Source organism: Trachypithecus francoisi, unplaced genomic scaffold, assembly GCF_009764315.1.
Source record: "Trachypithecus francoisi isolate TF-2019V2 unplaced genomic scaffold, Tfra_2.0 Lachesis_group7, whole genome shotgun sequence".
Lineage (NCBI taxonomy): Eukaryota > Metazoa > Chordata > Mammalia > Primates > Cercopithecidae > Trachypithecus > Trachypithecus francoisi.
Genome location: NW_022681472.1, coordinates 24258192 through 24271826, shown reverse-complemented (window position 1 = coordinate 24271826; position 13635 = coordinate 24258192). Strand labels below are relative to the sequence as shown.

Here is a 13635-nt window from a genome sequence, read left to right as displayed (position 1 = left end):
TAACATATAAGTATTTCTCATGGTTACGGCTCAGAAGAATTATTTATTCATCACATCACACCAATTATCGTGAGGGCTACATTATCACATACAATTGTTATTTCTCTCTGAGGGCTACCACTAGAAAAATAAATATCTAAAATTTGATACTAACTTCTCAATCAGATTTCTGGGCCCGTATGTCTTACAATTTCAATAAACCCTGGAGAGCATGCACTGAGTCATGGCATTAGTAGAGTAATTCATTCCTCATTATTAGTAGAATATGGTGACTTAAACCAAGAGTCATTAGTCTATTTGTCTTCAGTTATCTTACAATATTAGCTGGTTTTGTGAACTTAGAACACTGTTTACATATGTAAATATCTTCATTTAACTAATGAATATAATTTCATATATAATAATCAGCTGATCCTGACATACTTTGAAATTTTGAAAATAATTATAAATTATCACTGATATAATTGCAGACTATTCATAGAAGATTCATATTCCAACTAGACAATCTATGTTGGTCTTCAGGAAGAATAATTACTTTGTTTTCCCAGAAAGTTGGTTTATGAGTCTCTGTACCACGATTAAGATGTTACTGAATGAAGACGTAGACCTGAAGGATAGCTTGTCTTTACGTGTTCTTCCTAATAGAATCTGGGATTTTTTTTTTAATAGAAGTGGTTTATTGCTATGAAAGTGAAATACCTTTATTATGGATTTCCTTCTGGTGAAAGAAATTTGTCAGTAAACAATAGTGTCTACTCACGTTTCTCTTGTTCTGCTTCCACTCCTTCACTTTCTGTGTCACTTGGCAAGATCCATGGTTGATGAACTACCTGCAGTTGCTTTAAGGATTCATCCTGCCAAAGAACAAATTTATTTTAGATTAAACTCTGTTTTGATATCGTGAACATTAATATGGGTGATTGCTTCAATCTTTATGAATTGCATCTTCAAAAACTATCAGAATAATTTCCTCATTAAAAAAAGGAAAGCTCTAAGTTTAACTTCATTTTCATGTCATAGATGAACTACAAACTCAACTCATTTTTTACATTCTTCTTTTAATAACATTTAGAGTAAATAAATATCTGAACTGTATCCTCATGAATTAATATTTTTATGGAAATGTTGACACTCATTCTTGGAAACATAATTATGAAATGTTCAATATAAAATTGCATAAAACATGCCTCTTTACCATCAAGGTTTCAAATTCCCTTTAATGAGAATGAAGATGAATGGGATTTAGAGAACATCTTCAATTTTACTTTCCTAGTATTACTTCACTGCCTCCTTCCTCTTCTCACTTTCTAAAGTTTGTTAACATATTTCTCATATACTTCCTTGCTGCTCCTTCCCTTCTGTCATTGAACTAAAGCAGATCCTCATTATCTCCCACCCTGACTGTAGTAATAGCCATCCGGGAAACTTTCCAGGATCATGTATCATATCCTGTCTAATTCTCCCACCAGTCACCTGCCAGAGCACGCTTTTTAAGATGCCATATGATGTAATCACCACCTTGCTTATAATTTTTCAGTGTCTCTATCATTATTCCCTGGGTAAGATTTAAACTCAAAGCCCTGCATGATCCATACTTGTCTAACATGTTCTATCACACTACTCTCTCAGTCCCACCTTGACCACTCCAGCTATAATTAACTGGTAGCTCTACAATGCATTTCCTTATCTGTCTTAAACATTAACACTTCTCCTGCAAAGCTCTAGGATCACTTCTACTGGAAGTCTTCCCTGATCCTGCAAGGCAGAGTTACTCCTCTATTTCTCTATGTGCCTGTTATACCAATAGAATAATACCATGTAATATTTATACCTTCATCTCTTCCTTCCTCAAAAAGAATAAGAAAGGTCCTTTAGGTCATAAATAATTTTTTTCACCTATGCATTCCTAGCATCTATTATATCCTTTGCACAAAATAGGGACTTACTGGGTAAACATTCATATAGGAGGAAGTAAGGAAGAAAAGAAAGGAGAGGCTGAAGGATAAAAAGGAAGGAGAGGGGAGAGATAGTTCTCCTCTTTAACAAAATAACAACTTTAAATTTAGTGAGCCATGACTCAATAACATGTTTTCAAACATATTTTGAAAATGAAAAACATAAAATCAATATGATCTGTCAGTTCACTTTTTATCTCTCAAATTCACTCATCATCTCTACCCTTTTTCAATTACATTTTTCTCCAGTATGAGATATTGTGCTTTATTATTATTCAGACAAATGCTAACAAGTTAAAATAAAGTTCCACAACCTTTGATATTTAAGAAACATGACACCACCAGTCATTAAATGCCTACTTTGTTTAAAACAGTTGCTTTATGAGATAAATATTCTATCTGCCATGCCTTTCATTTTGATATCAAATTCTGGAGATGTTCAGCCCCAATCTAGAGTTTCAAAACAGCACAATTTTCCAGAAGTTTGGAAGTGGAGTGGTGGGTTGATTGTGTGATGCACAGGATATATTTCAGGGCAGTAAAACTATTCTGTGTGATATTATCATGGCAAATGCAAGACATGAAGCATTTGTCAAAACTCATAGAATTTTATACCACAGCATAAACTTTAATGTAGGCAAATGAAAAAAATCAATTTGTAAGTTGGGGAATCCCAGAATGAAACGCAATATACCAAGAAAGAAAGAACATAAATGTGTTACAGATGTATGAAACAGCCTCATCGAAGGGGGAGGAAATAAGGTGCTAACCTAACTAACTTTGAAAATGAGTGGAGTTTGTAAGACCAAAGGCTAAAGGAACTATACATACGCACTATACTCTAGTTGATAAACTTGCTTTCCATGGGCATACAGGTTAACAATTCTGAAACCACTATATATGTACTCTGGAAATGAACAGCAAAGTAAATGGATGATGGGAGGCAGATTTCTCACTGCTGGTGTGGCAATTTACAGATAAGCAGAGAAAGAGGCTAGAATGATCCATGCATAATGTATTAGAGTTGAAGACGTCAGTATGAATTCGTGTTTACCTTACTATATATACAGATGGCTACACATAGAAATGTTGATATATATTTCTTTTTATTTATTTATTTATTTATTTCTGAGACAGAGTCTCACTTTGTTGCCTGGGCTGGAGTGTAGTGGTGAGATGATGATGCACCTGAACCTCCAGGGCCCAAGTGATCCTCCTGCCTCAGTCTCCCAAGTAGCTGAGATTACAGGTGTGAGCAACCATGCATGGCCCATATTCATGTATATGCATATGTTTCTCTACTCTGGCAGCTGAGAAGACTTAGAAGCAATGACACTCAGTAGCAATTAACACACCTACCACCCCAGTCTTGGTTTCTGGATAAATGATTGGACCCCCTAGGACTGAGGGAGGAAATGTACAAGATAAGGTGGAACATCTGGTAGCTCAAGAAAAAAAAAAAAAGCAAGAAAGTACTGGAAAACACACGCACACACACACACACACACACACACAATTATGGAAGTATGTAAGTAAAAAAGATAAGGGACTAACTGAAAAAGCTGTCAGTAGCCAAAGCTAGAACAATTTGAGCAACAAAATAAATAAGCCAGTATTGGGTCACTATCCAAAAGATGCAATAAATATCTGTAATTCCATACAGATAAAAATAAATGTTCAAATAAATACATGAATGGATGAGTATAGAATAGGCAAATATGTAGACAGGAGCATTTCAAATAATTTATGTAGATTCTCCACCCTTAAAGATGTGGAGAAAAACTTCCCACTTTTTAAGTGTGGGCTATATTTAGTGACTTTCTTTCAAACAGTTCAGTAGGGATAGGGAAAGGATAAAAGTAACTTTACAGTGAAGAAACCTGACAAACCTTATCTCCAGCCAGGTGACCAAGGTCAACATAAACAGTAATACGGCATATTGATAGGATGTACCCTTGACAGGATGCCATGAAAATTAAATTTTACCTCCGTGGTCTTCCTCCTAAAAGCACATTAACCCAATCTAATTATGATGAGAATATCACAGAAATATCAACGGAAGAACAATCTGCAAAATATCTGAGCTGCACTCCTGAAAGCCACTGTGATCTTTAAACACAGGGAAAGCTTGGTTGTGAGAAAGGGTCACAACCAAGAAAAGTCTAAGGAGGCACAATGACTAAACGTAATGTGGATCCTGGATGCGATCAAGAGAAAATGACAGGGAAAAGTGGTGAAAAGCTGCACACAGTACAGATATGGTTACTAATAATGTATCAATACTGGCCTGTTAACTGTCACCAGTGCCCCATACTAACAAAGTACCAGTAATAGTTAAAACTGAGTAAGAGCCATAGCAACTCTCTGTATTATCTATCTAATAATTCTGGACATCAAAAACTGTTCTAAAAACGTTTATTTTTAAAATTCAAAGTGTGAACCCTAAATATCTGAGATGGTTTCGGGTAATTTAGAAAGTTTATTTTGCCAAGGTTGAGGATGTACGCCTGTGACAGCCTCAGGAAGTCCTGGTGACATGTGCCCGAGGTGGTCGGGGAACAGCTTGGTTTTCTACATTTTAGGGAGACATGACACATCAATCAATATATGTAAGAAGTACATTGGTTCCATCCAGAAAAGTGGAGACAGCTCCAGCTTGAAGCAGGGAGGGGCTTCCAGGTCTCAGGTAGGTAAGAGATAAAAAGGTTGTATTCTTTTGAGTTTCTGATAAGGTGTTCCAAAGGAGGCCATCAGATAATGCTTCTATTTCAGTGAGCAGCGGGATGGTTTTGAACAGAGTGGGAGGCAGGTTTGCCTTGAGCCATTTCCAGTTTGAGTTTTCCCTTTAGATTAGTAATTTGGGGGCCCCCAAATTTTCCTTTTACAAAAGAAAGCAAAACCAAATTTCAAAATAATTTTCTTTTTTTCTTTCTTTTTTTTTTTAAGACGTGTTTTCTATTGCCCAGGCTGGAGTGCAGTGACACAAACATGGCACACTGCAGCCTCAGATGTTCTGGACTCAAGCCCTTCTCCCCTCTCGGCCTCAGGAGTAGCTGGAACTACAGGCACGTGCCACCATGCCTCAATAACTTTTTCTTTTCTTTTTCTTTAACTCCTTGTAGAGACAGGGTCTCTCTGGGTTGCCCAGACTGGTCTTCAACTCCTGGGCTTAAGCCATCCTCCCACCTCTGCCTCCGAAGGTGCTGGGATTACAGGTGTGAGCCACCATGCCCAGCCTCAAAAGTGATTTTCATTTTAAAAATAAAAGCATAAAGTTTTTAGCATAAGCAGCTCTTTAAAATGGTCTGTTAATTGGATTAAAACTTAAATTCCTATCATATGAGAGATAGGCTCCACAGTGGAAACTCATTGCCCCAGGGGTCAGAAGGCACAGCATTCTGTCCTGGTGAATCCAAGGCATGTAAAATTCTCTTTTGGGATAGAATGGGATAGTTACTAGATTAGATGATCTCTTGTACTTCCTAAGTTGTATCTATCTAGGTCTAGATACCTTTAGATAATAGAAGGTGAGAGGCACTAGATGGGCTATTGCAGGAAAAGTCAGCAAAAACAAACAAACAAAAAACAAAAACAAAAAAAAACCCCTCAATCTTGGAATATACCATTTAAGTATAAACCAGTGTTTATCGTAAGGACTTAACCTGATTTTTTAAAAATTTATTAATTACTAAATTTGATCTTGCTGAGCTATACCAAAAAAATAGCATAAGTGTAAAAAATTGTGGATTTAAAATTCAATAGCTATGTAGAAGATAACAGAAGTAAAATTTCAGAAATGTTTATTTAACAGAGAGGGAAATCACACAGCTGCAGTTTTTAAAAAATGGAACAGAGTCTCTGATGTTCAAAGAAGAAATATGAAAAATAGACATTTTGGATACATAAGGGAAAATGAAATTGCTGAAGTAATTCCTTTAAAACAGAAACATTTAAAGTGATCATGAAAAAGTGTTTTTAATTTAAAAATATTTTGCTTATTTAGCTTTTGGATTGAAATACTGAAATTTGTTTTCATGAAAAAGATATGAGTAATAAATCAATTGTGTTATTATTTTCCCACAGTAGTTCAGAATATTAAGCAATACTACCTATTGGTTTTTGGTTTTAATGGCTTTATTCCTGAACAGATAAGCAGCACTCAACTGTTCTCTATTTAAGGCAAATTGCCTAAAGTACAAATGGAACTTGGTAAAATATGTAGTTTGGGAAGAACTTTAAAATGTTGAATTATTGGAATCATAAAGATAGTACAAATATTACTGTTAATGGATGATTTAAATGTTTTACTTTGGTTTCCCCTGGAATAGAGCTAGTAATATAACACACCTGTTCACTTTATCAGTGCCAACAGGCAGCACTATGTATGCCTAAAACTCAGCCCATAAGGCTACATATAATTCTTTTTGATGGGGTCAAGGAGCTAAAATCTCGAACATTTTAAAATACAAAAGCTGACGCGTCCCTCTTTGCCAACTTATTCAAATATACATTTTCCATAAGAATGTTAAACTGTATCTGAGTGTAGTATAAACTTTTTTATATTCCTAAGAGCAACTTTTTTGTGTTACTTTTAGAAGAAATGCTATTCATTCTTTTTCTAAAACACTTTCACCATAATGATAGCAAATGTACAGGGACTAGGAATGGTGGGAAATAGTGATATTTATCACATGGAAAATGGTTGCTAGCTCTGAATCAATATATTATTCTCTCTGCTAACAGAATAAGTGCTTTACAGACTTCAACAGCATTGTTGATCCACATGAAGAGCTTATTTTTAGATTATCTGAATGCAACCAATCAGTGATTTATCATATGTGGCCCTGAAAGTTCAGTGTATTTCAGGAAAAAAAAATTACTTCTTTACTTCTTTGCTCAAACTTCTACCATTGGCTACTTTAATTCTTAATCAACTAAGTATTTCTTTTCATTTGGTATTAATATGTCACTAATGCACAAAACATCAGTTTCCATCTTTCAAAATGGTTTAATCACTTTAATTTTACTTCTATAACCATGTAATCCCTATAAAATAAGGTTCCCTGAAGCACAGTACATATAAAACAAAGTCATACTCCACTCTGGATACATGTAATGGACTGCTTCCACTGACAAAGAATTAATCCTTCCATTAAAAATCACTTCCATTAAAATGAAATTCCCTTTATATAATGTACACAGCTAAATTTGTAAAGTTCATAAATAACTTTCTTTTTGCATTTGTTAATGAAATGGTTCATACTATCCATGATGTGTGTGTGTGTGTGTGTGTTTGTGTGGAGATGGGGTTTCACCATATTGCCCAGTCTGGTCTCTAACTCCTGGACTGCAATCTGCCCACCTCAGCCTCCTAAAGTGCTGGGATTACAGGCATGAGCTGGGGGACTTGTAAGTGAATTTTACTTATGAAGCCTATTTATTTTGGGAATTGTAGAAGTTACTTAAAATTAGGAACTATTAGTATAAATTAATAGAATCTGGGAAAATAAAAGAGAGAGAGTAATAACGAAGTTATTAAAATACGATAGGTTGTGAAAAACATTACAAAGTAAATGCAAAATACTTAAATAAATTTATATGACTATTTTGCTATCCTACACTATATATTGGGATTGTACTTCATCTTCTTTTCCAACTCATTCCACTTCGTGGCTTTTCTTTCCAAGGAAATTGTAGTATGAATTTGTAAAAGATTTAGGGAAAAAAAAAAAAAAGATGATTGGGTTTATCAATGAAAAACAAGTCATTTTTCGAGCATGCCAGTTATCTGATTTTACAGAAGCTCGGGAACTTTCATTGACTTTAGCTATTTTACAATTATGGAATTTGTAGAAAATGGTAGCAGTGCAAATGCTTTTTGTCCATATAAGTGCAAATCGTGTCCATTGGAATGCAATAGATTGTTATCCTATGGATAGTGATTAAATTTGCCAATTTTTCCAACTATTTATAATGTCATTTCAGCATTCCTTTATGACTATGTAAGTGAGGGTTTAATTCTTCTTTGAACTCATTGGAATGCTTTATTTGTTCCCTCATTAATTTATCAGTTAAATAAATCTTTCACTTGTATCCATTTTATATCTGTCTGAGTGCCATGTTATAACTTTTTTAAAAATTATGATTTAGCATGTCTCTGTTCTTAATGAATGTTAGTGGCAAAATAGGATTTTCTTGAAAAAAGATCTTCATTTCCCAGTTTTCTAAGTAAAATAAAACTATGATAATTAATAATAATTATTTAAAATTTAAAAAAGTAAACCTTCATGAATGATAAAAAGTAATTTTTCTCTTATTGATTACAGGGAATAATGTCATACACTCTCCATCAGAAGTAGAATTGAAACTTCCTTACGCCACAGATAGCAGAATACTACACACGAGAAACAAGACAACAAGCAGGCCAAAACTGGCATCCAAAGTGATTCCAGGATATTGTGATGCACAGAATTGATCCCCTTTCTGGTTCAGATGGCACATCTGGTAAAGCCAACCTCAACAGATTTGAAAAGACCTGTCTGGTGCTTTTAATTCTGTTTGACATCCTGAGAGATTGTGAAGCTGCCACACTGCCAGTAAGTTCGCACTCCCATGCGTATTGCCTCTGGCCCTCACCAACTAACTTCCTAAGGGTGTGAGGAATCTCAAATGAAATCACTGACTTCAGTCTAGTTCTTTGTGACTTCTTAATCATTTAAATTGACAATACTTACCTGATGCATATATATTTAAATGACTACATTTCACTAATGATTAAGGGATTTTTAACCAGTGTACTACGCTGCTTCCCAATTATTCATCTGGTGTGTGTGTGTGTTTCAGAGACAAGATCTTACGCTGTCACCCATGCTAGAGTGTAGTGGTGAGCTCACAGCTCAATGCAGACTCAAACGCCTGGGCTGAAGCAATCCTCCTGCCTCAGTCTCCTGAAGAGCTGAGACTATAGGTCTGTGTCACTATGCCTGGCTAATTTATTTTTATTTTTTTTAGAGTCAGGATCTCACTATGTTGCCCAGGCTGATTTTGAATTCCTGGCCTCTAGCAATCCTCCTGCCTTAGTCTCCCAAAGTTCTAGGATTATAGGCATGAGCCACCAGCTTGGTCCTGGTAATGTGATATTTTAAATGGATTAACTTCTCTACAAAAATTATGACAATCTAGATTTGGAACTGATTGAATTTGATAAGTTATTTTAAATTATACACTTTTCAAATGAACGTTAATATAATCCAAAAACTAAGATTTCTATGACGTAAAATTATTCCCACCTTGAGTTATCAAGTGTCTTAGATGTAAAAAGCATGTAATATTTTTAAAAATTTAACTATCAGAGCTATTTTGAGGACAAAGAAATGTAGGCAATTATAAAATATTTCATTTTTTATTTGGTCGAAACCATAAATCTTAGTCAAATAATACATTAAAAAATAGAAGATGTTGAATAAAAGCTCCATTTTAGCTTTACTTTTAGAGAAGACCATATCATCTCTGTAGTTTTGATTCAGATCTAAACAAAATTGTCTAATTTCATGTGGTTATGATTCTGTCTCATTATAAAACTAGATGAAAAAAAGAGAGTTTGATCTGCAGAGAGTTGTTCAAACTTTAGTAAGAAATGTTAAATATATTAAAAATGTAAACACTATGGTTTATTTGAGTTTCATTGTGTACTAAATAAAAGCAAATGTTTGCTAGCTCAGTTTTAGCCTCAATGCTTCTAACATTTATAAATACTGTTTTTTATTGTTTACTGTTTCTACTAACACGAAGAAAAAAGAAAAAGTGAAATAAAAGCCTGAGTGAGAAAAGACAAAAGACTATCATGTTATGGCTCACATTCTAAACATGTTCTCCATGGAGAAGAGTTTAAGAACATATATATTTTCTAATACATAAATGGATTATCTGTGAGAAAAGCCAATTAGTAGTAAGTTCATAGTTTACTAATTAAGGTCTTAGTTTTACTGTAAAGAATGGTCATCTGTTGGCTTAAGAGAGAGCTAAAATCTCAGTATAAGTCAATAGTAGATGAAAATACTGAGTAATACTGAGCCCCTAAGGTAGTTCACATGTTTTGCAAAATTCAAACTGAAAGCCAGTAATGAACCTCTAAAACTGGAGAGATTTTGTGTATTTTATTTCAGACAAAAAATTATTATTGAGAGTAGATGAGTAAGCAAGATATAAATTTATAAATAAAGGTTTTCTCTTTACCTATTTTATATGAAATTGGAGATTTTTAAACAAAATTGGGAGTTTTCATGATGCACACAGTTACTCCCTAGAAAGAACGTTGGAAAAGACACTTTAGGGCAGAGCTTCTTGGCACTTAGGATGCTTTCGAATCAAATGGAGATCATGTTAGGATGTTGATTTTGATTATTTGGGTCTGGGCTGAGCCCCAAGATTTTGTATTTCTTACAAGCCCCCTGATGATGGCATTGTTGCAGTCAGAGGACCACAGTCTGAGGAACAATAGCCTTTAAGTACTTTAAGTGAAAAGGCACAAATTCTCAACCTTCTTGCCACATTGAGCATTTACACTTGTGTACAACATGTACATTTACATTGCACATTGGTAATTATGAAGAAAATAAGCCTGTTTTTCTTGGACGAGAACTACAAAATTAGAAGAAGATTTATTCATAAGTTCTATCATCAGCAGGCAGCCCATGTCTTGGCCCAGCACCTCAGTGCTCTTCAGGTGGGAACATGAGGTTAGACCTAGACAGAACATATTACAAGAGGCATCAGCCATCCCTCTTGTGGAGGTGGCCCATCACCCACAGATCCACTGTTAAGTGGGGAATGCTGAACCAAGAGCTTAGGCAACCACAAAATCCTTGTAGGCGATTCTTAGCATCACCAAACTGTTTCCCAGTTCCCTCCACCTGTAGCGGATTTAGATAGCTAATTTAGTGGCCACGGGGGTCTGGCTTCAGGTATAGTTTTATGGGCTCTGTCCACTGGTTTCTCTGAGAGTTCCAAAATAGTTTCCCATCAGTCCAAAGTTCCATGACACAGATGACCCTTGGATATCTCCAAAAATAATAAACCCAGAAGTTTAAAAAGTTTTCAAGTGAAATCTAGCATATATTTAATTGTTGGGACAGCCCTTTGCATAATGGCATGTGTGAATATCATCCCCAATGACCATTTGTCCCATGAATGGATCCAGACCTAGTACAGGTTGTTTTTTCAATAAGAACAATGGTTGTGTCTTTTTTTGTGTACACTCCAATGTAAACTCATTTATTTATTTTTCTCATTTATTTGAACATCAACAAATGTTTGTGTATAAAAATATATATTAGTACCATGGTTTATGCAGTTTTACTTTCATGTTCAGGGTCACTGAACTGATATACAGTATCTTTCTCTCAATGAGAACCAAAAACTATTTTGCTATCATATTTATTTTCTGGTTTTTGTGGACATGACCATTGAACACAGACTAGAAACCCTACAGGCAGATGGAGAAAGCCCAAGTGAGTGCTTCATCCTGTATCATAGACTGATTTCAGACTACATTATAAAGCAACCTTAAAACTCACTTCTTCCATGTAGTTTTTCAGTGAGTGTCCTGCTCCACTGGAGGCTTCTCCCTAGAGGTAAAAAGGAAGAGGGTTGAAAAGGTAAGGAGAAGGAGAGAAAAAGAATGAAAGAATCATGGAGAGTGAGATCTGAGAGCAACACCAAATATTTGCTATTCTCCCACCTTGTGGGATTGTTAGTTTGCCAACTTCTTACTCTTTGAAAAAGATAATAAATTTTATAAAACAACAATAAATCTTTCAAGTTTTTGAATATATTTTATTTTAAGTTACGAGATACATGTGCAGGACGTGCAAGTTTGTTACATAGGTAAACACATGCCATAGTGGTTTGCTGCACCTATCAACCCATCACCTAGGTATTAAACCCCACAAGCATTAGCTATTTATCCTGATCCTTGCCCTCCCTCCACCACCACAACAGGTCCCAGTGTGTGTTATACCCCTCCCTGTGTCCATGTGTTCTCATTGTTCAGCTCTCACTTATAAGTGAGAACATGCCGTGTTTGGTTTTCTGTTCCTGTGTTAGTTTGCTGAGGATAATGGTTTCCAGTTCCATCCATGTCCCTGCAAAGGACATGATCTCGTGTGGATCTTAATTCATGTTAACAAATGAGCAGCTAGAGTAACTAACTAAATCTTGGAACAGAATGCTAAACAAATTGTATAACATTTTCTGTTATTAATGTTAAAAATATAGTCTTATAATTAGATTAAGGAAAGAAGTCACAAATTCTATATTCTGTAAATGTGTGTGAGGATCTAAAACACGGACTTAAAAATATTTTTTAGATAGAGGACAGACCATTAACCTTTATATCCAGACTTTACATTAAGTCTTTCTTAACCTATTAGTATGTAATTAGTGAATTCTCCATCATCTGTGTCTTTACTAGCATTTCACTGAGCACTAGTAATCACAGATTCAAATGGTTGAAATTTATAAAATCAAATTAAACATATATCCCAAACTCATCTAACATTGGTGATTAAAATTGTCAAACAACTTGGTGCTTTGGATAAGTTATGCTTTTATACTCTGTGACGAGAGACATTTGGAAATAAATTCTTAAATATCATGAAATTATAAATTCTAGGACACCGTATGTTTTTAAAAGATAATTAAATAAATGTGCTAAAAGTTTACATTTGTTTCTACAGAATCTTTATAACTTTCCAATGACCGACACATATATTATCTCATTGAGGGCAAGACAACCTCAGGCCAATTTAATACTTAAGGCAACTGAAGCCAAGAGGGGTAGAGTGAAGTGCCCTAAGTCAAGGAGAAAGGAGGAGCATTGCGTGTACTGAGTTCTAGTCTGACACTCTTTTTTTTTTCCTGAGCTCACTGCAACTTCTGCCTCCTGGGTTCGGGTGATTCCGCCTGCCTCAGCCTCCAGGGTAGCGGGGACTACAGACATGCGCCACCACACCCAGCTAATTTTGTTGTTGTTGTTGTTGTTGTTGTTTTAGTAAAGACAGGGTTTCATCATGTTGGAAAGGGTGGTCTCCAACTCCTGACTTCAGGTAATCTGCCTGCCTCAGCCTCCCAGAGTGCTGGAATTACAGGCGTGAGCCACTACGCTCGGCCTAGTCTGACGCTCTTCTATGTCACTGAAATACAACAATTTAAAACATACACAATTAAATTCATTTCAGTTTTTTTTTAAAAATTGTGATGTATTCTTGTAAGCACTTGGGGAAGACAGAAGGAGGCATGTACATGTCAAAACAAAAATTGAGCTAGAAATAAAATGCTGGTATTCCCCAAAACTTAGAAATCACAGGTTAAATCACAAAGGTGGTAATATTTCTTCCTAAATCATATTTCTACTGGCAAAACATTAACATGCCGTAGTTTAAATGTTTCCAAATGCTTCCAAGCTTGTAGGATTTTCAATGGATAAGATAGTGAGAGATAAGATAGTTCTATTTGCTTAAGGCATGAACTATTGGGAAAAATTAAGTTCATATAAATCCTTCAAGCTGTGAGGAATTTAACTCAAAGCACACAGAGAAGGTTGAGAACTTATTTCAGATAAACTGTTTCTTAGAGGTGAACTTGCCACACTATCTCACCCTCATTCAGACAACTAATCTGG

The 13635-nt window shown here is 35.2% G+C and overlaps 1 protein-coding gene across 3 annotated transcripts in view; it reads right to left on the bottom strand.

The window, feature by feature from the left end:
* Nucleotides 1–13635, bottom strand: part of CUNH8orf34 (chromosome unknown C8orf34 homolog) — a 488639-nt gene that overhangs the window by 34125 nt on the left and 440879 nt on the right. For 2 of the 3 annotated variants that reach the window (XM_033202800.1, XM_033202799.1), the window contains exons 11-12: nt 11531–11581; nt 761–854 (exon numbers count right to left, since the gene is read on the bottom strand). In XM_033202800.1, the coding sequence (XP_033058691.1) occupies nt 761–854; nt 11531–11581 (145 nt within the window). The remainder of the gene's footprint in view (nt 1–760; nt 855–11530; nt 11582–13635) is intronic. The other variant, XM_033202801.1, reaches the window with a different exon arrangement.